The following is a 26,557-nucleotide window of genomic DNA, read 5'->3' on the forward strand; positions in this document are numbered from 1 at the left end:
CTAAAACCATGCGACTCTTGCGACTATCATATCTTGTTTAGTTGTCGTTGCATTTACTTTGACAACGTGAATCGCGACATACGATAGTTGTAGCGGCTGAGAAATTTCAAGTTGGAAAAGGAGAAAAGAAAAAACGAAAAGAAGGACCGTGAGTATTTGGTCCTCGGTCTAGGCAAAGACCCAAACTTGAAGATGATGTTCAGACGGAGCTTTTCCCGTATCCGCCAAGGTCTGCTTATACAACGCTGTCAGGATGTGAGATCTTTTTCTTTCACCTCCTGTCGTCGCGAGATTCGCGATGCTTCTGTACTTCCCGAGCGCATTCTGCCCGCGTATAAGGAGAGTTCAACCTCTTCTTTGCTATCTTTACAATGGCCAGAACCGCCACGGAATATCTTGATCATTCCAAAGCTACATGCTCCTAAGGTGACCGCTTCTGCTATCTCATTTGCGAACCACATTCACAGCGAATACCCCGATCTGAATCTCGTTTTTGAACGCCGAATTGCTTCTACTATGCACGAGTCCCTGCCTTTTCCTATATACACTTCTGATCCAAGCTTGTTTCCTCGCAAGATTGATCTCGTGACCACCCTGGGTGGCGATGGAACCATTCTACGCGCAGCTAGCCTTTTCAGTCTTCATGCGTCCGTGCCTCCCATCTTATCCTTCAGCATGGGGTCGCTAGGCTTTCTAGGCGAGTGGAAGTTTGAAGAATTTAAACGCGCTTGGCGTGAAGTATACATGAGCGGAAGCCATGTTGCTGTATCCGATTTGCAGGGCCCTCATACACAGTTTGCTACCAACGGCCGGCCTGACGGAGGCGAAGGCCGTCTTCATAGTAGCTGGGAAGGCCTCCGCGGGAAGAGCATGGGTCTTACTCGATCTAGCAAAATTCTTCTACGTCATCGGTTAAAGGTTGGAGTTTATAACGCTGCGGGTGTCAATATAAACGAGCAACTCATACCAACCCCGATCGCCGAGCCGCAGCAGTCCACCTCGGGGATACCTGCCGATTTAAATGTTATAGGGAGGAATAAGGGACAAACCGGGTCACGACCATTCCACGCCGTGAACGAACTTGTTATCCATCGTGGTCCAAATACGCACCTTGCCATCATCGACGTCTATGTAAATAATCACTTCCTGACGGAGGCCGTGGCCGATGGAATCTTGATCAGCACGCCGACGGGGTCCACAGCTTACTCACTATCTGCCGGTGGTAGTATTATGCACCCGTTGGTCAAAACGCTGTTGATCACTCCAATATGCGCTCGCAGTCTCAGCTTTCGGCCGCTTGGCCTCCCCTTGAACACCAAGGTAGTTCTTAAGCTGAGCGAGAAAAACCGCGGACGCGAACTTGAAGTTAGCATTGATGGCAAGCGAAGGGCTGCTGTAACCGTTGGTATGGAGATCCGTGTCGAAGGTGAGACTGTTGGCCGTACTTCTGGCGGCAGCTGGGCTGGAGGGGTGCCTAGTGTCATCAGGTCCCCTATCAAGGGTGACGGTGATAGAGATGGAATTGCGGAGGATGATGACGGGTGGGTTGGTGGATTAATTGGCCTGCTCAAATTCAACTATCCATTTGGTGACGGCCAATAAAATTTATGTCCGTATTGGGGATCAGAATCTGAGATTTATAGCATGAGTACGTGTTGACTAATGAGTTCGTTGAGAGACCTAAAGGTAATGTTACCCTGAGCATGTCAATGTCTAACCCCTTTTCCCACCCTATTATTTGCCAGGAATTCATCGGCTACTTCCTAGGTGCCTATCTTTCATGACATTAAAGACACCCGAAAAGAAATTACGTCTTTTATCTTGAAATCTCACTGTCGCATTGATATTGTCGGATTGTCTATGTATCATGAGCTGAGTGCAATTTAGCAGCTACCTAATCTACAAAGCTACGAAGCTGGAAGATACAATTATCGCATGTACTTGATCCGTGTCCGTATAGAAAACAGGTAAGCAAACCTTACTATGCCCATCCGTCAATGTTTGCATCCTCATCGTCTTGACTTAATCTCCAGTATCTCACTCAACTGGTTAACTACTAGGGGAGCCTGAAATCCCAGTGCTCTCTTCCTCTCTCTCCTTCTTACTGGCGAGGCCAGGGCTATCCCGCCTTTATTTGTATCTGTTGGGCCAACACCAAAAGCCCGCCTCTCTCCTCTCTCTTCATGTTACTAAACGCGAGCAGGATAAATAGCTCCCACCTCATTAAAGCATTTCCCGAAACCATTCGCCTTAGAAGCGCTCGCATCCCTAGAGTGATATTCTTGGATCTTTTAATCCAAATAGCCGCTAGTCTTAAGTGCGCTTTTAAGGGCTTTTGCTGTAGTGTTCAACGTTCCTGCGCCCTTAATCGCATTTAAGATGTCCTTCGTGTTTGCGCGCAAGTATAGCCGGGCTGTTTCCTTCCACACCGGCACCATACCAGGTCCGGCGACTGCGTCTTTAGTTTCATCCTTCGCATTGATTGCCTTGACCCAGGGTAGCTGGGCATACTGCATCGTCATGCTTCGAACATGGTTATTGTAGCTGTCCGACTTTGGTTTGTCTATGCTGCGCTCCCGGCCGGGCTCGTTGTACCACGGCTCCTCACAGAAAATCATGGCCTGTATGCTGACAAGCACCTGGAGTAGAGTAGACTCATCTCCCCTCCAAGGCTCCCCAGGCCACGTACCGAGTAAGGAAAGGCAAACTATTAACATCTGACGTTAGCAACTATCTCGTCGTCAATCGTCTCCGAAGCATTTGCATCCATGTCGATTTCGAGTGCAAGTATATAGTGTTTGGGGGTATCACTTACTTTTGCCATCTTGGTATAAATTTGGGTTGAAGCGCGTTCTGCTGCCGTTCGGGGTCTTGAAAAGCATCATTGGTGGGGATTTAGGATAGTCTATCGGGCAGTACAAATCGAACTCGAACAGGCCGTGCTCGTAGGGTGTACCACGAGGACCCATGATCAAGACTTTCATGATATCAAGCCGCGAAGATCCATGACATATAAAGATGCCTTCTGGTAGTGAGTTTTGTAGCGTAGTTATCTCCGTGATCAATCTCTTCATACGCCCACGCGCTCCGGGCCATGCGGTAGGTTCTCTATTTGCCTCTCGTGCGTAGGCGAAATTACGCAAGACCGCGTCGTCGGGGACGTCTCTGACACAGTTTTCGCGATGCCACTCGGAAAAGTCAATATCCGACTTGTCTTCAGTAATATCCATGGCCGTTTGAAGTTGTTGCATGTTTGCGATGTGCCGAGTAGACATCTCGCTTACACGTTGGCTAAGCTTTAGTAACTTCTGTCCTTCGGAGTTCAGGAACTCTGCAGGATTTCCCTGGGCATACCGGAGGAGAGTCTCTAATTGGGCCGTCATACTGCCTAGCAATTCGATTAGAGACTTTCCCGTGTCCCTCGGAACAATTCTGCCTTTGCTCTTCTCGGGGCTAAGCGAGGCCTCCAGAAGATTGCCCCCATTTTCGTAATAAATGTTACGGTCAGTGTATACTAAGTCGACAGTTGCTGGATGGCTTCCTAAAGCGTCGAAAAAGTCCAATACTGAATCGTAAAGTTGACTTCTAGATGATATTTCGTCAATGGAGCCGTTGCTGAGCATCACTGCAGAGTTTTCTAGCAAGGGGCTGCGCGAGATTATGTGCGATAAAAGGCTAGGCGGTGAGGTGTCAAACTGTGCTACTCTTTTGCAAGATGGGAGTAGGAGAGCTAAGAGCCTGAAATAAATTTCGCGCGTGAGGTCCTCTTTAGCATCCATGGACCTTTTTGGCATCGAACGCTTAGGTTGATGTGTATACTGTCCAAAGAAATAAGCATGAGGAGTATTCGTGTCGCCGTAGCCGACTCCTTTCCCAGTGGCCGACGGGTGGGGTCCTCGTAGCTTGTCGAGCACTGAGGCTTCCTTGATCTTAACCTTTCCGCGCACCTTTGTGATCATATAACCAGCTCGAGACTTCGACTTCGGGACTTTCCAACCGCAAGCAAGGGCCCAGATTGCGGCCAGTCTGCCATCATCACAGCACCACTGCACAGTGGCACTCGTTCCGGCAACCTTGAGAGTATCGCTTGGCTTATTTGTCATAGTGGAATGAATTGCTTTCCCACAACCGAGACATGTGATTACCTGGCAGTACTTTTCCTGACATTTCAGACCAAGGCTAACTTTCCCTACGTCACGTTAGAATAGAGTAATGCATGGAGGGTTGTATGGAGGGTATCATCTCAAGGAGAAAGGCCATGGCTCTGTAGTAGATAGAGTCTGCTCACACCAATGTGTCATAGATGAAAGAGGGAATTGTTGACACGAGAGGCTAAAAGAAAAATACCATTGTATTAGAAAACACTCACCATCACCACTAGTCCATGTTGCCGTCATATTCACAACATCTTCAGACCCCATGGTCTTCTTTTTATGACATCCGGCACAGGCATGATTAAGGAGTCCTAGGACGAATAATCCCAAGGGCTTCAAGTCAGCCAAAGTTGTTTCGACCATGGCTGTATTTTCGGGAGTTTGCTCTGGGTCCGTCGACTCGGTGCTGTCTTCGTTGCTGTCTTCGCTGTTGTCCTCGAGGCTTACGCCGTCTATTTCCATCTTGTCGTCTTGAGGTTCCTGACCTGGTTGCAGAAAGGGAGAGAACATCTCAAAATCATTCACTGCAAAGTACTGCGGTGCCGTGCCATATTGACCGAGATAATAGCTATTCCACATTTGCTGGTCATAGGCTAGTCCGGATTGGTTATTCAACGTTGGAGGTTGTTTGGACCCGGCTGCTAAATGGAGAGGTTGTGGGTGGCCAGTTAGGGGCTCTGCTGGATGGATGCCTAGAGGGAGAGGCTGCATATGGTGCGCAGGTAAAGGCTCTGAGAAATATGATGGTTGACCCCATAGCGAATCTATGGGATCATTGGAGGCTATGGGAGGAGCAGGTTGTGTGTGCAGATTAGGATTGCCCTCTGGGTATTGTGGAAACCACGAGATAGACGCTTGATATTTCTTAGCCGACGCGCCCGGTCCTTGAGATGGAGACGGCCCGGAATGGCCGTGGGATGCCGTAGAGCCATGACCCTTTTGAAGCTGTATGCTACTAGACGGGTTGATCTGAGTAAAAGGACTTCCAGAGTTTGGTTTATTTGCTGACTGCTTGCTCGCCGAGGGGTTACCTAGCGACATTGCGTGATATGAAATTCCACTTGCGGGTGGTTGTGCAACGACATACGGATTCAGTAACTGTGCGAGTTGCTTGCTCGAGGATGTTGATACGGCTCCAGGGATAAATGGATTCTGAGACGGCGGCGGCGGTAAGTTGCTATCATCTTTTTTAGGAAACATTGCAAACGGTTGGTTGCGTGGCCCATGCGATTTGGGTTGGATGGAATTTGACGATGGTTTCGCCATAGTTGAGTTGGGGACCTGAGACGGCTTGCCGTTATCAATCGAACCTTGATCTTTGGGGTTTCGCCCGAAACAGCTGATCCGGGCAGAGATATCCTTGATATCTTTTAAGTTAGGAGCCATTACGAATACCTAAGTATGTTCCGTATGGCCGTTAGGCTGTAAAGGGATTCATTCAGTTGGAGAATGCAAGTATCCGTGTCTGTGTTACCCGCTGGTCACGTAGGTAATATAAATACCTAAGGAAGGATATGGTTTGGTTGCTGATAAACGGGAAGGTTTGTTCGCTTTAATGTGACAACCCTTTTGAAGTATCTCAAGGCACAGGCCAGGCATAGGCCAGACATAAGTTAGGTACCTAGCCTTGTTAAATATTATCGTCGGGGGAGAGAGGCTGAACACAAATACCTGAACTATCCTAGTAAGATAACGCGTGTTAGTACTAACGAGAAAATGCTTGCTGATACGTGAACACGCATGAGTTAATGTAAACGGTGCGTGTCGACTTCTTTCTACATTCGTGTTTAAGACTATTGGTACTTGATGGTTCTCGTACTAAACTTGGTCTTTCTAGGCGGGGTACAGTGTAGCTTGTGAGCAAGTAAATCAACATATTTTATCTATTGGACGGTAAAGAATAAAACGACTCAGCTTGATCATGTGGAGGTACATACCTTTTAGTACTGTCCTACGGTTCCCTTAGAAACAGAAGGGGAGAGGAGTCAACCCGTAAGGCTGTAGGTAGGTATTCATTAAAATGTAAAACTCGAATGGCGAAGAGTAAATAAGTAAAGAATAAGACCTGCATATTTTACTTTTTTGCGGTCTTTGGTAAGAGGTGTGAAAGTATGAAGATATAATGTTTACAAAGTAATTTGTATTTATTGATTAAAAAAAGAAATAAAGTAAGAACTCGAGTCATCCACCAACGTATTGCTATGCTACGGACTTGGGATACCTTCCATACTACCTACTAGAATGATAAGGAAGTGCCTTACTTAGTACCTATGTGTATTGTGAGTAAAGTACTACGTGACGCACATATTTGTTTTGCTCCGCGTGTAAGTGGTAGGTACCTGTGGTGTTTGTCTACTTAAAATTATTTAGGTATTTTATCTATCTGTACTGTGTTAAAAAGGGATATATGTACCTAAGTATCTCGGGCAAGTTTACACGCATTTTATAAAAACATACCGCAGCGGGACTATCAGCATTTACACAATGATTGTCCTATATTACAATGATTGATTCATTACACAATCATTGTGTTGGAAACAATCATTGTGTGGGAAACAATCATTGTGTGGCCCGTGCACCACCAAAAGGGAGGGCTCTGATTGGTCAGATTTTGGTATATTACAGAAAACCTCGGACTTTAAGATATTCCGGGATAATATTGAAGAAAATAAAAATTTTATTTTTTTTTACATTTTTTTTTACATTTTTTATTTTTTATTTTATTTTAATTTTTTTATTTTTTTATTACTTTTTAAAATCTTTTACACATACGAGGAATTGAACTACGAGGTTTACGGATTACGGATTACGTGCTACATTATATGTTACGAGCTACGAGTTTACTAGTTACACTATTGGACAGTTGCAAAGCACGGATGTTTCAACTTATTAAGACAAAGCTTAGCAGCCCGGGCTAATCCCGATACGTACTAGATAAGTCACAATGAATGTTACCTACACAATGATTGTTGGCCACACAATGATTGTTGAACTTTACAATGATTGTTGCCCCTCGCATTTTCCCACTATGGTATGCAGTATGTAATAAGCAGTAAAGTAGCACTTGTGTTTTAATATTTCAAATTATTGCAGGTGTAAGGAAGTAAATACCTTTCATCACGTATATGATATGTCGATAGGTAGGTACTTACCTCAGCCGCAGCGGGGTAGATAATTTACCCCAAAAGGGTACTGTGAGGGGTATGTACCTATGTATCTTATTTGTTGACCGGGATGGATCTTAGCATCATGAGGTACTTACATGTAAGTACTTGAACTTACCTAAGGCTACGGATATCTGATTTTGGGTACGCGATAGATTAATTACCTAAGGTAGGTACCTACCTAAAACATAGTCCAATTAATGAACTGGTGCTAAGGGGCATCTCCATCAACGTAACTTCTTGTAATTATTAAATCCATCATGGAAAATCATCCATTATTTGCAGACTGCATTCCTAGTGCAATTGAATGAAGCCGCCAAGAATTTACTTCCCTTGTTTTTGGACCCCGTGACATCACTCCTCTTCCTAGCGCCACTTACGTTGCCAATGCCCAATCCGATATATATTTCTTGATTTACCTTTTACTACCTGTCAATTGTTGTTCTTCTTATCTTCAAAAACGATTTTTGATATATTCTAATAAGAACCGTAACTTGTCTCTGTAAAGAACTCCAAAATTCATTACTTTCATTATGGATTTCATCAATAAGATCACGGGTAGCAAAGACGAAAATGAGGAGAAGACCCCAGAGAATGGGCAGCAGAAGCCCAACGCCGGTTTTTTGGACAAACTCAACTCCGTAGCTGGCGGTGGTAAAGAAAGCGAAAAGAGCGAAGATGCCCTCGATAAAGGTGCGTGAGTTTATAATTGCCTGGCCCGTCATTCTATTCAAGTTAATATTTACCCGAATCTCGCATTATACCTGACATATGTTACATGTAGGAATTGATTGGGTACAAGAGCACGTACTAGGTCAAGGAGACCAGAGTAACGAGAGTGCTGTTGAGCAAGCCAAGGATGAGCAGATCTCCGATTATATTCGTGACCAGTACAAGAAGACAACGGGTTCAGACATCCCAGTTAAGGATAAGGAACGCTTCTAAACGTCTTGTGCATTGTGAGCCACAGGCACAGAGATATACGTAGCACATCCATTTATTTGAGATTTGTGCAAGGGTAAAGAGGTCGGATTAAGAAGGTTATTTGGAGTACTAAGTGTGTAGTAATGCCGAATTTATTACAATTCTGGTTTATTACTACTGATCGGATTCCACACAATGAGTCGAGACATCGTAGCAGAGAAGTTATAGAACATCTAGCCTCCTTAGGTCACAACATATCTTCTTGGTCTGCTATGAAACTACCTAATCTACATGATATAAAACCAACTCATTGTAAATAAATCAATAAGGCTTCGCTAGCATTTAATGTGATAGTTGCTTGTCCATTGGAAACGGATAGAGACTCGGTGCTCTCAGTCCCGGCAACCTTGCAGCTGCCGTCAGTAAATGTCTGTCCTCCGTAAGTGACCTTACCACCTTGATCCACTCTGGACATGGCACTCTCTGCCGTCAGTCTTTTGGCCTTTAGCGAGGTTCCCGATAAACCGCCAATGTTAAATGACTGGGAAGAACGGCTACCGCTTCCGCTAAAGTAATCAGAGTTATACAGAAGCGCTCGTAGAGGCGTGCCGTCGGAGCCAAATGAGACATATGCTGCGTAATTGTTGGTCCCGTCGTCAAGAGCCGTGAGGTAAGATGCTTTTGCTAATAACGCGGTTGCCGCGTACGCACCATAGTACGGAGCCCCCATGCTATATCTTCCCCAAAAGCAGTATTGGCAATTGCCAACAGTTCCATGGTGGAAGTATGTCCTTGATATGTTACTGTAACTGGCACGGAGAACATAATCCATAGTCCACAGCGCTGCTCCGAAGGTGGGTGACACCCCAGCAGCTCCCCCTCCGGATACTAAGAGAAGTTTAATTAATATTGTGCGAAATAATTTTGGCGATTGGAATAATATATACCTGAGTTGGTCTCGCCGAAAACGTATGGCTTGCCCTCTTTCAACGCCGCTGCTACGTCGGCGTCGAAGACATGTAAATTGCTGGATATACTTTTATGGCTCATCAGCGAATTCACGCTCCCTCCTGGATAATTGTGATGGGCATATGTCTTGACATAGCTCTTGACGGTTGCATTTTCTGTCGCGATCAATTCTGCCGCACCCCACGTTGGAGGAGAATCGTTGGAGTTGCCGGCTTGAATGATTGGCGATTTCTGGACGGCCGAGCCGACTGATAATGCCCAATTATTCTGCGAGGCGGCATCGATAGATGGGGACCAGCCGCCAGAAGCAATAGGCTGACCGTTCCTGGAATAGTCTAAGAAGAGATCAGCTTTGGTGATGAATCGTTGAATAGATCGAAAACATACACTCCGGCTCATTACCCAGTTCGATGGCAAGCAAGTTCTTCACTTCAGATATTACAATCTTTGCTGCATCGATCGTGTTCTGGATGTTATTTTTACCCCTATTCAATCCCACTACCACGCTCCCCGCGTAAGTTCCTGCTAAAGTCAAGAAGCTCGAGCCAAATGTCAAACTTGCGGGCGCGTCAGCCGGATTGGAAACGCTATACACGACGTAGGCCGAGGTCTTAGAGTCATATTGGGCTCTGTCTTGCGTGGTTCCGCCGATGCGTATCGGTGGCCAAACTCCTGTCAAGTCTTTCCAATTGGAAAGACACTGGGTTGTGGCGCTCACATTGGAAAAATAAGATGGAAAGGCAAAGAACTCGAAACTAATAGGGGTTTGATGAGTACCTAACCTATAGCGGTGATAAGATTCTGATTCTCCATAACTTACGATATACCAACTGGTGCAGGGTCTAGAGGTGCGTATCTATACCCCCCTGTATGTGCTTGCTTGGGGACGGTAAAAGTCACCGCTGCGGTCGCGCTTTGGACCGCAGTGAGAAAGAGTATCAACTTTCCGAAATAAGAAGCCATGATGCTGATAGAAAACATAACTAGACTATGTCGATCATACTTATACCCTGGGCAATTATTAGCCTATTCGGATACGTCAAGCATCTGAACGAGAAATTGGCCTGATTGGGTGACGGATCCTACATTGCTTTCGTTAGCTTTGGATGAATTTAGAAATAGAGTGGGAATGTTACATGCGCGCTTGTCTGTACAGCTGCATTGCTACATATCTTCAAGGGATAAACCGAAAGCTGCAGGGGCATGCGGATGGTAAACGTGGGAGTATAGATCTTGGTGGTGATAAATTTCCACCAATAAACAATCACCTAGTGATGAAATTAAACAAGATCCAACCTTATGTAAATTCTAATGAGACGATGCCTTAGTTTTCTTGCACTTTACACTCAAGAAGTAAACTCATTAATATTCTATTATAAGGAAGATTTCGCTATTAGGATACTTCGTAACAGTTTTGAGATAGCTGGCTAGCCGTAGTAGTACGATGAATCTCAATAATCGACCACGAATATTGAATGACCTATCGCGCCAAGATGACTTATGACTTATACTTGAGTATAAAAGGCACCGTTTCAACGACATCCCAATCATCTTCATTTGCGGCGTCGCCATATACTCTGACAGCACTAGTGATGAATTTATATGTGCCTTCTGGGATGATGGTTCCGTCATCCAATAAACCACTGATATAGCTTCCTCCTCCATTCCGGGGGACCAGAGTTAATGGGTAACCTGGTAGAGTACCAATAATTTCGTAACCTTTCCACTTAGTCGTCGGTAGGCTGGTGGCCGTTACGGCTACAACATCGGCGCGTAGTGCTGGCACGCCTAGAGTGGGCCATACTACAAGCTTCGGGTAGATGACGCCACTGGAGCTACTGTTACTCTTGGGACGATTAATCGTAAACGTGGTATTTGCGGCAACCGGAATATTAAAGTGACCGTTGGTATCTGTGAGGTAAACTCCACCGTCATAGCCGGCCTGGACGACGGGAGTATTGTATAGGCTACCGAGGACACCTAGATATGGCAGTACTAATGACTCCGACTTAGTGCTATTAATGGTTATATAGCCGCTGTAAACAGGCAGCAATGTTGCATTGAGATTCTGCGGCGGCGAGAGTATAACCGTGACCTCAGAAGTTCCGCCTGCAGGCACGGTGATCTCATCAGAGGCGAACTTCACTTCAGCCCAATCGTCCGCGGTAGGATTTGGAAATGTAGTGCTTTCAAGGACGGGACCAGAATTATCCGCAAAGGTGTACATTGTTAAAGCTTTTGTGTGCCCAAGAATATATGTCACATCTTCGCTGGCGGTATTCTGAATCGTAAAAGTCCTCTCGCCGACGAAGTGGTCGCTGTCGTTGAACGAAATGCTGCTTTCGCTAAGGATCGTATATGCGTGTGCTGCATCCCACGCCTGAACAATTCCCGCTCCCTGCTGTCCGACTGGCGCGAGGATGTTGTTATGCGCGGTCGTACCGTCAAACCAGACTTTAGGCTTCGCAGTAGCAGAAACTAAACTACGGAGGATTTGAGGATCTCGGGTCCCGCGGGCTTCGGAGATAAGTGCAAAGATAGCCGCCAGCAGAGGTGTCGCCATCGAGGTCCCCGATAGAACAGCGTAGCCACCTAAGGCTAAGGGATAAGTCGACAGGATGTCGCCACCCGGGGTTGTGATCTGAGGTTTGACTTGGACCTCCTGAGTTGGACCCCAACTACTTGATCTGCTCGTATATCCACCAGTGACTGGGTTATCTAGGTTTTGGATATATAAACCTGCAGACGTCCAGTCGTTGATATCTACGACGATATCTTTCCCTTCATTTAGTTGCTTTATAAACTCGGCGCCCTGACTAGAGGATATAGACCCGACACCTTTTATGGATTCATTGGAGATCCATATGTCTGGAACTTCCCTAGTTATGGTTTAGTTAAAGGCAGCTCTACTCAGTGAAGGATTCGGAGCTCAAATCCTATGTGCTTACCTATTCGACTGGCTATACCATAATACATACTGGCTTCCTTTCGCCGCAAGGTTCGCAGCCTGAATTTGTGCAGTACATTCCGAACTTGAAGCTGGCATGCGAAGTAAAGCAACTGTTTTGGAAAGATCTGGAGTGTCGTCAGGCAATGGCTGACACGCGTCTGTTTCCGAAGCTGTATCGTTGCTTGCGGGCCATAATGGTAAAGTAACATTCGTTTGATAAGAAGGGCTGCCGAACCTGAGACCGAATTGTTCGGACCAAGTTGAATTACCAACAGTGAAGGTAGCCGCTTTTACTAGCATCGGGAGAACGATATTTTCAACAGACCCAACGGCCGTAACATTAACACCAGATGCCGGCGTGGACGGATACCACAGGCCCAAATGTCCCGAATTCCCGGGAGCCACAACAACAGGAACACCAGCAGCAGCGATACGCGAAGCGACAATAGCCCAGGGGTCTGAAGCCCAACCAGAATCATCACCGGCCGAGCAGGAGATGATGTCACTTCCATCCTCGAACGCGGCGTTAAATCCAGCAATCAGCATCTCGTTAGTTGTCGTTCCTCCGCAGCCCGTCGCTTTATACATGCCAAGCTTGACTCCAGGCGCAGCCCCTGTAAAGTTGTGTTCATTAAGCTGAGCAGCAATTATTCCCGCAACGTGAGTCCCATGCCCGACGCAGCCATCGTACGGGTCCGCATCCGGAATTGGGACGGGCGACGTATCGTTATCTCCATTAAAGTCGTAACCGTATTCAACGAGGCATCCTTTACCAAAACAGCCGCCAAGAGCAGGATGCTTATAGTCGACGCCTGTATCAACCAACCCGATTCTTAAACCTTTACCCGTGTAGCCTTCGGCAAGGAGCTTGTCAACCTGAGTCATGAGATGCGGAGTGAATACTCCATCCGCGACTTCTTGTCGTTTAACACGTCGGAGGAACTCCGTCACATTGCTTCCGATTAACGTCGTGTCGGGTTTTGGAAATGCGATCTTTCGAACAGGCCAGACATTCTTGACTCGCGGTTTTGAGGCGATTTTTAGCGTATCGGCTTCGACGCCCGCAATATCACCCCTAAGATGGAACGATGCACCTTTAAAGAGCTGGAACTTTAAGTCCATCCGGTGCTCCACCTCAATGCCGTCGGCTTTGAGATCTTGATACAATACATCTGAACCCTCATTGTCATCGAATTCGACAATGTACGCCCCTTTTACAATAGACTCATCCGATAACGCCGCTCCGTCAGGGGCTGCGACGACACCAGCAACGAAAGCTTGAGCCCAGAGAAGGGTCGCTAATGCGGGTTGGACTCTCATTGCGACTAGGACTGAGAATATTGATTATCCTGCTGTGGCATGGCAAACAAAAGGGGTAACACTGCAGAGGAACTTGCCAACGAAGACCTATTTAACATGAGTTCCCGAATAGCACCTCGAGATCGAACGACTATAGATTCTCAGTATTCCGCCGCCAAGCGGGAACTTGCCGGACCCCGGCCTTCGCGATATGGACATGGGTAAGCGGAGGACGTCCTTGTTCTGTGCGAAGGACCGAGAATAATTCCCCACAAATCAACGGCTATTCTCTCCTCAGGTTGGAATTTCTCGTATATAATCTATGCCAAGACTCTTCACGAGATGTCTATAATTGAACCTTGCGGCTCCTCGTGAATTGTGCAACCTCATTGTAACGACTTTCCAGTTTGGGATATTGATACCCTAGAGCCTATAAATCGTAATTCTTCGCGTCTATTACTCCATCAATCATTGAGCAAGATTGGCTTTTTGTCGTGATAGTTGATGATGGTAACGCATTAGTTTACATATTCCCTTGTATTCTCAATGGGAGATATCACCAGGTAGACCGGGATTTTCCGAGCCAACACAAAATTCCTATTGCTACCTCGTATATAGCCCGTTAGCAAAAGCTTATACTCGGTCAGGTTAACTGCTTCTTCGGATGCCAGCGATAGAGACCAGATAGGATATATGAGACAAGATATGTGGACAGACGTCAGCCGGGAGGTTGGAACTACGGGAATAGAGGGTAAGCTACCTAACTAAAGAATTTATATTATTACAACTGATATTTAGCAAGATACACGAGTTTCTTAGAATAAGCAAGGGGGAGAGATACGATGAAGTTCCTCTAGTCCTCTTTTTAACTAGCAGATAACCACGCCGCGAAGTGAGTGAAGGGCCACGGTGCGGGGTACAAAGGATGGACAACCATTAAGGTCTATAAGCGGGTAACTTGCCATGATACTTACTATCTTACATTTTTCGAATGTGTCGAGTTATATAGCACGATTTAACTCTCGTTATAGATAAACGAGATGTTTGAGTTTTTTTCTGCCACTCTGCGACGAGATATTGTAAATATTGTTATCGTCTTCGTCGTCCTCCTTTTGTGGTCCTAGCGTTGTGTGGTCCGTGCATAGTCTAAAGAGAATAATTTATGTTTCCATCGTCCCCAACCTAAAACAATCTCGAAATGTAACTCAGTTCGTCCATCCTGGATAACTGGATTCGCCTCGCCGTTCACGATCTCCCACTCTTTGTCATCAGCGTTACTGATGCTGTTGGAGCTGGCGTGGAAAGGGGATGGATCTTGTGGCACTACCTCATCTTCTATTACTATTAGAAGTGCGCTATAGAGAATGTATATGAGCTATAGACAATACCTGCTGAATTATTTTGAATCTTATCTCCATCTTGTGCTCCGGTTGGAGTCATATTTTCGCAAAGCTGATTCTCTTTTTGTGTGGTAGCTGACATTTGAGGGAATGTATTTGCCTTTCTGATGTTGTGGTTAACGAAATAGCGATTATTAGGCACGCAAATCTAGATAGAGGGGATATATGCAGGTCGGCTGACTCAGAAATGCGTGTGAGTATGCCCTGTGGTAAATCGCTGTGCAAGAACATAAGATTACAATCATAGAACATTTCAAATGTACTGAAGAGCCTAGGAAGTTTCGACTCAGAAAGAAGGTAGCTTTGTAGAACTTCATCATTAAAATAATGTTTCTTAGAGATAAGGTAGCCACGGCTTTGAGAATATATTCTCGGTATTAACTGTGGATATATAACGAAGTGTTAGATGGAGTAGTGAGTTAAATAGTTCCTCATATCCTCTGAAGATATTTCTAATTTTATCGCTGATTTAATGACCCTATATCGACCAAGAACTGCTCGACGCCAAGTTGCTTTATAGCATAGGTACTTACCAGTAACGAGCTACTAACGCAACTACCTAATTATTAGACTTCTTAACACTCTTCCATTCTATTGCGAGACTGCCGATCAAAGTAAGCGCCGAGGTGCATAAACCGACTGTGAAGACTTTGGTTAGAGCACTGTTGTAGACTACCAAGACCGTCTGGAGGTATTGCGGCGGCGTAACAGACCGCAGTTGGGTTGCTCCAATGTTCGCGAGATTTGGCAGATCAACATCGCCGTTAGAAAATGCTGCCGCAAGGTCTTTGATAAGTTCATTTTGGAGCACAGATTGACCAACGGAAACGAAGATCGCTCCGCTGATTGTTTGCACCAGTAAAATAATAGATGTGCCCGAAGGTATGCCCGCCTTAGGTAGGACTGTCTGTATTGCCATATAGGGTTGTTGCTGGCCCAATCCTAAACCCAACCCTAACAGCGCCTGGTAGCCGACCCACTGGGAGAAAGTCGTATTCACTGTCCAGGTGGTCAGGAGGCCTGCTCCGACCGGGGTAATAATAGAGGCGAGTATCATCATCGGAGCATCTAACAAGAGTTAATCTCCAGAATTCAACGTCGAGGATAATATGCCTATTACTTACAGTATCCGAATTTAGTGACCAACGCTCCAGAAATCATAGCCATGATAACTACCCCCAAGACGAATGGAAGTAGTGCGATGCCGGCATCGACGGCGCTGACACCACGAACTACCTGATGCCAGAAGGGAATGTAATAGATAAACGTGAGTGATGTTCCTCCATTGCAGAAACAATTCCATGTAGCGGCAGCCATACTCCTCCTAGTTAGAATCCGGAGCGGGAACGTAGCTTCAGCACCCTTCCAATACTCAAAGATCAGAAACGTAGCCCCTAATAAGGCGAAAATGACGAATAGCGCGATGATTCGGCCATCATTCCATGGATAAGTCGAACCTCCCCACTGAAGCGCTAGTAACAAACAGACTATAGAAGGGATGAAAATCAAGGAGCCAACTATGTCAATCTTGGTCATTTTCTCCTTTAGAGAAAGAGAGTCAAGCTCAGGGCGTTTTGGAGGGTCAAAAAGAACCAGGATAGCAGCTATTGTGGCGCCACCGAATGGAAGGTTTATATAGAAGCACCAACGCCACGTGAGATGAGTAGAGAATATCCCGCCGAGTATGGGCCCTAAGACCGATGCTACGGCAAAAACAGCCCCGAGGGAACCAACAAATATTGGCCGAAATCGTAGAGGGACAGAGCTAGCAATGATGATCATTGCACCGGACGTGATACCGGCCCCTCCTAGGCCAGCGATGGCACGACCGATGATGAGAGCTGTACTGGTTGGAGCGAGGCCACAGACTAGAGAGCCGAGCTCGAAAATGCTGATCGCGGCGAGGAAGGTGTATTTGATAGAGAAATTCGCATAGACTCTTCCGTAGAAGAGCTGAAAGGTCGCCGTAGTTAAGAGATATCCTAGTTTCCCATGTTTAGTATTAAAAGGATTAATTATGTATATAAGAGTTTGATAGACACACCGCTACCGTACCAACCCACATCAGATAGTTTCTGAAAGTCATCCGAGATTCTGGGTGTGGCATTGGCTACTATTGTCTGATCCTAAGTATTTCATCATAGTCAGTTTATTTAAGAAGTTATAGAGAGAACAAGTAGCCAACTCGGGGTCATACCAACGAAACTAAGAACACGGCAAACCATAAACCTGCACCGATAGCCACAATATTTGCTAATGGTAAGGGCTTCTCGGTATATATAACCTGGTCATGGTCTTGTTCGTGTTTGTTTTCAGTATATTGATCTAGGCTATCCGTGACTTGGATGGGCTTCTCTTCCGATGCCATATTTCGTGATTGAAGTAAGATGGTAGTGAGTCGCAGTAAACAATAGACGTTCGAGGTAAAACAAGGTAGACAGTCAAGACTGGCCAATGTAAAAGAAAAAATCTCAAAGCATATATTCATATTTTATATATTACCTAAAGAGAGGAAGGGGGTCATAGTTGTATGGCTCTCATTAGTGGAATGGGAACTCGACCAATCACATAAAAGGAGAAGTCTGACAGGGTTCGCAAAGCCTTCTATATTGGGATTAGAACTACCAAACTAAGCATTTTGATTAGTTGAAGGGTATCTTTTTGAGTCTCATCTTTTTTTCTACGACGATTCTTGTTCCCTTTTCATTATATATCTCGTAATCTACGGTAATAGTTTACCGTTCGAAGCCTCTCGTGTCGCATAACAACCTCTAGGAGCTATATATTCATGCTAGCAACATGCTTACTTGTGGAGCTGATCCATCTCTACCTTCCGTCCCCCGTTCTAAGGGTTGTCTTACTTGTGTCTCTCGCAAGACGCGCTGCGGTTCGTTTTCACGTCATGTTACTACTTAATCTTTACTTTCACTACTAATGAATGACTTCTAGATAGAAGACAGCCAACTTGTAGAAACTGCGAGGAGAGAAAACAGGTCTGTCGGGGATATCGGAGACGAGATATCGTGTTCCTGAGTGATGGATGGCGAGCCCCGGGGGTTGCGGCTTCGGAACGAAAAAAGAAACTACCAGTTAGGATAGAGGAACGTGAACCCCTAGAGTCAGAAGTTTATTGTCCTGGGGTTTCTATAGCACATTCAAGTTTTCGTCCCCAGAAAAGTCCTAACGTAGACCGATGGCAATTGTACATTGCGTTTTTCCTCTCCGAATTTGGACCGGCTGTCCTGAACGGCCCTCATTTGATATTCGATCTATTTTATCATTATGCCTCGATCCCCCTATCCCAAACTTATACAGATATGATACACTACTTGTCACCAAGTAAGCCCGTCGTGCTTGCTGTCCACGCTCTTGCTAGGGCTCGCTTTGGAAGAGTCAACGCCGATTTAATATCGACACAACAAAGCGTCGAAATATATGGGATAGCTTTGAGGTTTATGTCGGCTAAGCTCGCAGAGTTGCATAATGGTGACCCGGGCTTTCGAGACCTCTCAGAGGGAGATTGGCAGCATCTTGTCTTCTTTTGTATTGTGATGGCATGCTGGGAGGTATGATCAGTCCCCCATATCCCTTGAACCTCATAGTTATTCTAACTTCAGCAAAGCTAGAAATGTTTCCTAGTTCACCTATGTGGCGTAATCATATATATGGCCTAGCTGCGGCCATTATGTCTAGAGGTACTAAGCACGCATACTCGGAAAATAATCTGAGGCTGTTAGCAGCTTCACGCTTGTTCATAGTAATACCCCTCAAGTTACTTTTAGTTAAGCACTAGAGCTGAGATGTAACAGATTTTGCAAACACTTTCATGGAGACGGCCTACCTTTCTTTCCAATCCTTCGCGACGAGGCCAGCCTCTTATCCACTCTGGATTCACGTTGGAAATAAGGGCAGCACAGCCTGAACTTAAGAATTCGATCGCGATCTTGGAAAATGACCTCTACGATCCATTGGATCTCCTAATAATGGATGTCGCTTCGGTGGCTGCTGTTGCCTCTAAATATGACCAATTACTTGCGAATATGTCTAGGGTAGCTTCTCATGGAAGCAGTGATAGCGGAAGGAGTCTAATCAATTTGCATAATGAAGCCGAAACACTATTAGTCCGAATTGAGACGCAGCTTGCGTGCTGGGACAAGACTATCTGCAAAACCCCACTGGCAGTCTGGCTTTTGAATTACCAAAAAACGAGCGCTGGGTTCTGGTCTACAGTGGAGTTAGGTCTTCAATATGTTGTCGATCCCGTTCTTTCATTCCGTTCAATGAGGGACTATCAAATTTTCACCCTCCAATGTACGGCTGTTATGTTTCTTCGGCTTCTTATTAGCGATATGCTAACCCTGACGCTCGCTACGGGACTACATGCAACCTTTATTGACCCATACGGAAATATTGAACGACATCGAGTTAAGCTCACGGGCTATGCACAGAGAGTGATGCAAACTATCGGCTATGGCGTACTCGAAGAGAGCAGGTCGGCAGCTCCCTTCTTCCTGGCAACTGCTTTCCAAATGGTGACTGTGATTACGGAAAGGGAATTCGAGATTCTTAAGGCACAAAACGGCGATAGGGATATGATAAAGAGATGCGAAGGTATGAGAGATCTGGCCATATATTATATCAACTGGGCCACGCGGGATAAAATTTCAATCAAGATGGACGTGAGCCCTCCTTATTAATCGGTACAAGAGTTGACGGCCTATGAACAAAGACCTCTTTACACTGAGTTGGGTACATACCTTAGGAGGTAGTCTAGCTTATTTGAAGTTCTGTTTTTCTCTACGAGAATGAATACTTGCTTGATGCTAGTATAGTGCACTTCAAGAGTATTTTTATTTCTAAATATGTTTTACATTGCATCTAAACCTGGTCCAACCTGCCCTCCATTTCCTAACTAGATTATAATTCTGCGCATCACGCCTTTTCCTTACCTAGAGTCTCAAGATATTGGGCAGCGACGTCGACCACCGCACTCTCAAATGTTCTCAATTTCTCGCCTAGCAGCTTCTCTACGTCGCTAGAGTCGTACTCAACGGGCAACGTCGGAACCGTACCCTTCTTAAAGACACCTTCTGCAACAGCCTTGGGGAATGCCTTAGCGACGTGATCAAATATTGTTCCGTAGTCTACCTTCGTCGCAATACCAAAGTCTTTAGGTCCATCTGCTTGTGGCTCGAGGAACGCTACGCGCAGATGGGCGTCCGCCACGTCGTCGATGTGCGCGAAGCCGCCGTGGATCGGGAATGGCAGCTCTGCGCCTACCATACCCAGCATCAGGAAATTGTTGGAGCTGTTCTGCGTCTGCATCATAGTGGCGTCGAGAGCGAGCTCGTTGCGACCAAAGACGTATCCGGGCACCACATGGGATACGGTAAAGTGAGGACTGTGCGTCTTGACGAATTCGTCCGAGTTGTGTATCTCGACTATCTTGCCCAGCACGTACGCATCAAAGACGTTGTCGAAAGTGGCGGGAACGGGGTTAGGTAGCGGAACGCGGGTTTTTGCCGAGACGGCGGTGGGAGGCGGCACGGCACCGAGATTCGCGACGATGGACGAAGTTATGATGACGCGCTTCACGCTAGGGGCTTTAAGCGCGGATGAGAGCAAGTTCGAAGATATTTTTATCGTCGGCTGGAATATCTCCGTTGTGGGCTCATAGCTCGGCAGGGGTACGGGCGAGCCGGCGTGGATGATATGTGTGACACCTTGCAGGGCCGTATCAAAGGCACCTTCAACAGTGAAGTCGGGTATGATAACCGGAGAGAGGCGTTCTCCAGGCGCAAGTCTCTGAACGGCAGGGTTTGAAGAAACTACCTTGGCTTTGTCTTCCGACCTAACCGTATAACGCACATTGTGGCCTGCGGCGAGAGCGGCAAGAAGAATGCGAAAACCAATCAGGCCAGTAGACCCCGTGATAAGAATTGTAGCTGCCATCGTGTCTCGGCTTGTATTTGGTGTATATATCTGATATGTAGTTCTAGGTATAATGTGCTTTTTTTTTATTTTTTTTTTACCGCAACGGTGGTGCTTGAGTTCTGGCCGGCTGGAAATGGTTCGTTATTACCTGGATATCACCAGCTCCTTTACTTTAGGAATACGAGTAAGAAAAGATAGGAGTTAAAAAAGGGGGAGCGATAGCGAGAGGCAGGAGAACAACCTCTGACATTTCGGTGTGCAATTGCAACGCTTTTAACGACTCCTTGTTTAGGAAATATTGTATATCCTATGCTATTCCTTCGAAGGGACCTCTCGGTAGCATCTGACGGCGCAGCTATGCAGAAGCTATGGTACATAGATCGAGGGGTCCGGCACATGCATCAAGGATGATGAGGTGCTGTGCCGAGTACGGGCGTCATGCTTTATTGGGCCAACTTGAACAATATAGTGGGTTGGTGGGTTGGTGAGTGCTTATATTTTCCTATATTACTTTACTTAATATATCTAAAGTACCTACCTTCAACTCCATTCTATTATGAATTTAATCTATTATTATGTATAACAACTCGTTGATTAGAATACAATATCCATTCAATTAAAATCATTTATTTCTATATTAACCAAGTCTTCCGTTTCAAATATTGTTAAGCTATAATAGGAAAACCACGTTTCGTCCCCACGTCCCCTCCTTATCCTTGTCCTTGTCCCTGTATTCGCCACTTTTCTCTAGACTTTCCCTCTTCGTCTCCATCTCCAGCCTAATTTTAGCGATTTTGAGCCACCCCTAGCAATAAGCGCTACAACGTCGAGTAGCATTATCGCTCTCGAAGGATTCACTATCGTATGCGTGCCTAGAGGCATTGGAGGAGTCTGGCCGACCTGTATCATCGCATCAGAAGGATTAACTTTGTGACGTTGCAATCATATCATCTAACGCGAACAGGACATGAAAGGATGGCTTAGATGGTCTTAGATGTTCTTAGGGTGGTCATCTTGAATATGATTTGGCCATTTAAATGCTTCAGCGTAGCTTACGCGATCTCGATTCGTCCTCCCCTCCTTGGGGTCTGTTCTACCGTTCTTTGCTATACCTACGTGTAGTCGTGTACCTATTAATCAAGCCTTCGGCCTGCTAGTAAACATCTGTCAGCAAGCCCATTAAATTTTTTCAAGACGTACAGGTGTTACGGTAGTTGGTCGAAAAACACTAGAAGCCTTACACAACTTCCGACGAAGCTGTTGTGTAATCACCAACAAATTAAAAAACACAATCGACAGCCTTCTAGAATTAGGTAACGTCAAATATGGCGGCGCAACCACCATCGCCAGACCAGTTTCCACCTGGGTATCTGGAAGAAGATCACGGCGGGAGAGTGATTGCCGCTGTCACCACTATTCTCGTTATAACCACAGTCCTTTTTGGGCTACGACTTTGGGCAAGAAGCCTAACAACAGCACAACGAGGATGGGACGACCATGTATTAATTCCGGCTTATATATTCTTACTGGCATTATGTGGAAGTCTGTATGGTAAGTTGAGAACCCTACTCTTTCCTCAACTCTATGCGTATTTCTCCTCGCAGTTATCATGCTAACTGCTCTATGACAGCTGAGGTATTACAGGCTGGGCTTGGTAGACACACTGTGGCGGTGGTGATGGAGGATCCCAACAAGGTGACCAAGTATCTACTGCTGCTGTATCTCTTGGATTGGTTCTACGTCCCATCCAATATGTTATCCCGAGTCTCGGTGGTCATCTTGTACCTACGCATCTTCACCGACAAGTGGGCGCGAGCTGCTTGCTGGGGCGTCATAGGATTCTTGGTCGCGAATTGCGTCGCTACTATCATCGCTGCCCAGCTCGAATGTACGCCCCTTGCATTTACTTGGGATAAGAGCATTCAGGGTGGCACATGCTTCAACCAGATACTATGGTATCAGCTTACCAACTTCCCGAATATCATAGGCGACATTATGATTATGATTCTACCCATTAGAACTGTCTGGGGACTAAAGGCCTCCGTTGGGCGAAAGGCTGGTATCGCAACTGTCTGCCTGACAGGCAGTATGTAAGTAACGGCTCTATTTCCCCTCACGCATCAGCATCTTGCTTACATCTTCTTCAGTGGTATGATAGCTTCATGTGTGCGCACTAGCGTGTTCTTTATTCACGCGGATGTGATTATGACCGACCCAACTTGTAAGAAGACCCCGACTCGTTTCCAACTCACCTACTAACCTCTCGCAGTTGCTGATGAGGCATTTTCATGGACGGCAATCGAATGTGGCATGTACTTCTCGGCCGCTTGTCTTATAGGTTTGCGGCCACTCCTTTCCCGCCTGCCGCATTTCGTCAAGAAGCGCGTTCTAAATGCCTCCGACAATGCCGGGGGCACATACGCTCACCAAACCGATAAGTTGCGTCTTGGCAGGTACTACAATAGTCAGTATGCTAGTATCATAGGCGATGACGAATTAGGTCCACGGAGTCAAGCTGAGATTCCGCTTCGGCCTACTATACCACCAGCGCACTTCGCTCGTGATCCTTACGGGAAGGATCTAAGTAAAAGCGAAATTCGCGTAGAGACGAATATCGAGATTAGGAGGGATTTCGATCGGTCTTATCCTTGATGTGTTTTCAGGCGGGAATTGGTGGGGTTATTTTCTGGTACTTTTAGCGGACTTGGAGATCGTAGCATCTCTGTATGTATAACATCCAAAAGGATATTAAAATCTCTAGCTTGGTATTATTCTAGAGTGGACTTTTTAAACATGAACATATCTTAAGACCCTTTCAAAGTAGTTAAGTTTAGGCCTAAGACCCGTGGTCTAACTGAAGCATTGCTAATTACTTAAAACCTGTGGGAAGGAGTAATGGTAACGAGGGGCATATGTAAGATTTCCACCACTTAAAGTGGGGTATTAGAATCGGTGGAGTATTAGAATCTTTTCCAATACAACACCATTCTACCCACACATCAAACCGGACGTGTAAAATATTAGGGAAGCAAAAACGTCTAGAAACAAGATGGATAAGGGGTACCTAATACGGCTGAACAGTCTATAATTCACTATCTATCCCTATGAGCTCTCTGCCGCCGCCTGCACTACTACCTTTGCCTCTTCCGGCTCCGGCTTATCAGTCGGAGCCGCGACGGCCAATTTTGCTTGGCGGTGTAATATTCTAGGCGGCATACTTCCACTCTTATTGATTGATCCGTTACGCTTCCACCGACTATTCCACACGCCGTCATCGCTTTGTCGAATATAATATCCCAAGTCTGCCGTGGGGTCCCATTCCGTCTGGGAAATACCATTACCCAACCAACTGAACCTATTCCCGGCATACTTGACCTCCCAATCATCCCAACGAGGCTCGCGGATCGCTTCAAGATAGTGCAGCGTGCTACCGGGCCAAGTAGTAGGCACACGACCACCCACCTTATGATTGTTGTGTGAATTGCGACAGTTATCCGTCCACACGGCTTTATCCATGAAACTAGCTACGTGCGCTTTGAAATCAGCACATGCAGCTACCTTCGGTGCCATGCTATGGATCGGCTCTGTTTGGTAGCGATCGATGAAGGAACAAATATAATCTGCTTGGGCTTCGATGGCAATAAGTGTGGGACCGTTAGAGACCGGCGTGTAAGGGCCTAGAAGCGTAAACGTGTTGGGAAACTCGGACGCGCCCACACCCATGTATCCCATGATGGACTCGGACCATTCCCTTTGTAAGTTTCGTCCTTCGGGACCATATATCGGATAATGCGATATATATGATGTATCGAAGCCTGTGGCGCATATTATCACATCGCCGTCGTAGTGAGACCCCTCGTTGGTGATAACACCGGATGATGTAAAGGATTCAACACCGCTATATACAGGTGTGACGTTTTCTTCTTTGAGGGCCTTATATAACTAAACTTAGCAGGATCTCCATTGAAAGAAGTATGTAACTTACCCTAAGATATCTAAAGCCAGAAGGGACCACTCGCTTGCAACCGACCGCAAAATCGGGGATCAATTTATTCCGAGACTCTTCGTCATCGAATATCTTCTCCATCTCACCCTTAAGCAGAGTCTTGCATTGCTCCTGCAACACTGTACCTTTGAGGTAAAGACCTATTCTCTATGGTTATTGAAGAGCACTGTTATTCATGTAAAGATGACATACTGAAAATACTATTCATAGTCCTTTCGTTGGTTTGTCGCAGCTCCAAGACAGTCTCGGGCTCCTCCTTGAACTTCTCAATCTCCTCTCGGGTGAACTGTCCAGCCTCGGTAGAAATATCCGGGAGTACCCACGTAGGGGACCTAATAAAGATCGTAACATTCTTGACGATGGGTTGAATGGTGGGCAGTATCTGTACGGCCGAGGACCCGGCCCCGATGAGTAGCACGTTTTTACCATCAAGCGGTATACTCCTATCATAGTTCGCACTATGGACCTTGACGCCTTTATAATCGTCGATTCCGGGGAGCTTCGGCCATGAAGGCTTATTAAGGTAGCCGCAGGCGTGGATCAAGATATGACAGGAATCGTAGGTAACCTCTCCGGTGTTCAAGTTCTTGACCTCAACTATCCATAGTCCTGTAGCCTCCACCCACGCTGTCTTCTGGACGGCATGGGATAACTTAATGTGTTTGTTCAAGTCGTATTTATTCGCGAACTCTTCAAAGTAGTTTTGGATCTCATCCGAACCGGCGTAGACAGAGGAAAAGTCAGGCTTCTGTTCGAAAGAGTATACGTAGTTGTGCGAAGGGACATCACAGGCACATCCCGGGTACCTGTTCTCGTACCATGTGCCGCCTACGCTCGGATTCTTTTCGTATATCTAAAGATTCGTCAGACTTTTGATATCATTTTCGCATTTACATCATGTTTCAAACCGTTAGAGAATAAGATCTGAACGACCGTTGGAGCTTGTATGCCAAGCATAGCCCTGATGCACCCGCTCCGACGCATATTACTTTAACATGGCGTTCGTTGTAGATAGCTTCCTCGCGTAACGGATCCATGATTGTCGCGTATAGACTAGAGCCGACGGACGAATAGGTACTTACTTTACACCCTTTACAAACCGGTTTATGTTTATACAACTTAGTTATGTAGTATTAAACCTTACAAATACTCAAGGCGGCGTAGCAATTTGATATACATATCACAACCAAGCCTGCCGGGGATATACAGGATTAGATTCATATTGATAGCTCAAAGCTTGCGATTCATGTCTTAGGCAAGAAGGATTCAACAAGGTAAACGATCCTAATGGTATATCTACTGGGTATGGTACGGCATTGGTCGAGCTAGTATATGTATGTGGAAAATAGTCCGGAATCCTGGAATCCTGGAATCCAAGCGGGTCGTTAATCAGATGTCATGGTCCCATAAAATTTCAGCAACGGATAGTAGATGTTTATAACGATGCTAGTTTAGATAGTTACATCGTTTGGAAATTTTAATAATAATTGTATGATAGTACATATCCACCTTCCTAAATCCAATGCACGACAAAGTAGATATCTACATGGGGAATCATGAAAGCTATATCCGTAGCTAAACCCGTAGCTAAACTTGTAGCTAAACCCGCTACGCCTTGCCCTGCCTCGCCCGGAACTGAGAAGAAGAAAAAATAAGGTCAGCCCACGTGTAAAGGCCTAGGCCCCTGGTAGACGTTGGAGAATGTTACTATGTGCATAGTAAGATCAGGTAGAGAAGGTAACACGGCAGATGGAAAC

General features: G+C 45.9%; 9 protein-coding genes across 9 annotated transcripts; 3 read left to right on the top strand and 6 right to left on the bottom strand.

The window, feature by feature from the left end:
• Positions 1-192: 192 nt before the first annotated feature.
• GL218_02758 (putative NAD kinase 2, chloroplastic) lies at positions 193-1,602 on the top strand (the record flags this gene model as incomplete). Its single annotated transcript, XM_033579293.1, has 1 exon — positions 193-1,602. One exon carries the CDS (start codon positions 193-195, stop codon positions 1,600-1,602), a length of 1,410 nt encoding a protein of 469 aa, XP_033438613.1.
• Positions 1,603-2,291: 689 nt separating this feature from the next.
• On the bottom strand, positions 2,292-5,540 carry GL218_02759 (putative ubiquitin-conjugating enzyme protein 17; the record flags this gene model as incomplete). The annotated part of the gene is made up of 4 exons (XM_033579294.1): positions 2,292-2,707; positions 2,816-4,091; positions 4,146-4,189; positions 4,370-5,540. The coding sequence occupies 4 exons, from the start codon at positions 5,538-5,540 to the stop codon at positions 2,292-2,294; spliced, it is 2,907 nt and encodes a 968-aa protein (XP_033439485.1).
• A 2,311-nt stretch (positions 5,541-7,851) lies between these two features.
• Positions 7,852-8,263, top strand: GL218_02760 (uncharacterized protein; the record flags this gene model as incomplete). The annotated part of the gene is made up of 2 exons (XM_033579295.1): positions 7,852-8,011; positions 8,103-8,263. The coding sequence occupies 2 exons, from the start codon at positions 7,852-7,854 to the stop codon at positions 8,261-8,263; spliced, it is 321 nt and encodes a 106-aa protein (XP_033437725.1).
• Positions 8,264-8,549: 286 nt separating this feature from the next.
• GL218_02761 (uncharacterized protein) lies at positions 8,550-10,192 on the bottom strand (the record flags this gene model as incomplete). The annotated part of the gene is made up of 4 exons (XM_033579296.1): positions 8,550-9,130; positions 9,190-9,546; positions 9,599-9,966; positions 10,032-10,192. 4 exons carry the CDS (start codon positions 10,190-10,192, stop codon positions 8,550-8,552), a joined length of 1,467 nt encoding a protein of 488 aa, XP_033437724.1.
• Positions 10,193-10,709: 517 nt separating this feature from the next.
• Positions 10,710-13,481, bottom strand: GL218_02762 (Minor extracellular protease vpr; the record flags this gene model as incomplete). Its single annotated transcript, XM_033579297.1, has 2 exons — positions 10,710-12,090; positions 12,160-13,481. The coding sequence occupies 2 exons, from the start codon at positions 13,479-13,481 to the stop codon at positions 10,710-10,712; spliced, it is 2,703 nt and encodes a 900-aa protein (XP_033437723.1).
• A 1,938-nt stretch (positions 13,482-15,419) lies between these two features.
• Positions 15,420-17,228, bottom strand: GL218_02763 (putative HC-toxin efflux carrier TOXA; the record flags this gene model as incomplete). The annotated part of the gene is made up of 4 exons (XM_033579298.1): positions 15,420-15,928; positions 15,985-16,842; positions 16,905-16,986; positions 17,058-17,228. The coding sequence occupies 4 exons, from the start codon at positions 17,226-17,228 to the stop codon at positions 15,420-15,422; spliced, it is 1,620 nt and encodes a 539-aa protein (XP_033437722.1).
• A 2,564-nt stretch (positions 17,229-19,792) lies between these two features.
• On the bottom strand, positions 19,793-20,812 carry GL218_02764 (uncharacterized protein; the record flags this gene model as incomplete). Its single annotated transcript, XM_033579299.1, has 1 exon — positions 19,793-20,812. One exon carries the CDS (start codon positions 20,810-20,812, stop codon positions 19,793-19,795), a length of 1,020 nt encoding a protein of 339 aa, XP_033437729.1.
• A 1,307-nt stretch (positions 20,813-22,119) lies between these two features.
• Positions 22,120-23,446, top strand: GL218_02765 (uncharacterized protein; the record flags this gene model as incomplete). Its single annotated transcript, XM_033579300.1, has 4 exons — positions 22,120-22,345; positions 22,425-22,884; positions 22,942-23,015; positions 23,064-23,446. The coding sequence occupies 4 exons, from the start codon at positions 22,120-22,122 to the stop codon at positions 23,444-23,446; spliced, it is 1,143 nt and encodes a 380-aa protein (XP_033437728.1).
• Positions 23,447-23,896: 450 nt separating this feature from the next.
• GL218_02766 (putative sterigmatocystin biosynthesis monooxygenase stcW) lies at positions 23,897-25,837 on the bottom strand (the record flags this gene model as incomplete). The annotated part of the gene is made up of 4 exons (XM_033579301.1): positions 23,897-24,727; positions 24,780-24,940; positions 24,993-25,653; positions 25,709-25,837. The coding sequence occupies 4 exons, from the start codon at positions 25,835-25,837 to the stop codon at positions 23,897-23,899; spliced, it is 1,782 nt and encodes a 593-aa protein (XP_033437727.1).
• Positions 25,838-26,557: the final 720 nt, after the last annotated feature.

The sequence above is a fragment of the Daldinia childiae genome (genome assembly GCF_008694065.1).
Source record: "Daldinia childiae strain JS-1345 chromosome Unknown Scaffold2, whole genome shotgun sequence".
NCBI lineage: Eukaryota > Fungi > Ascomycota > Sordariomycetes > Xylariales > Hypoxylaceae > Daldinia > Daldinia childiae.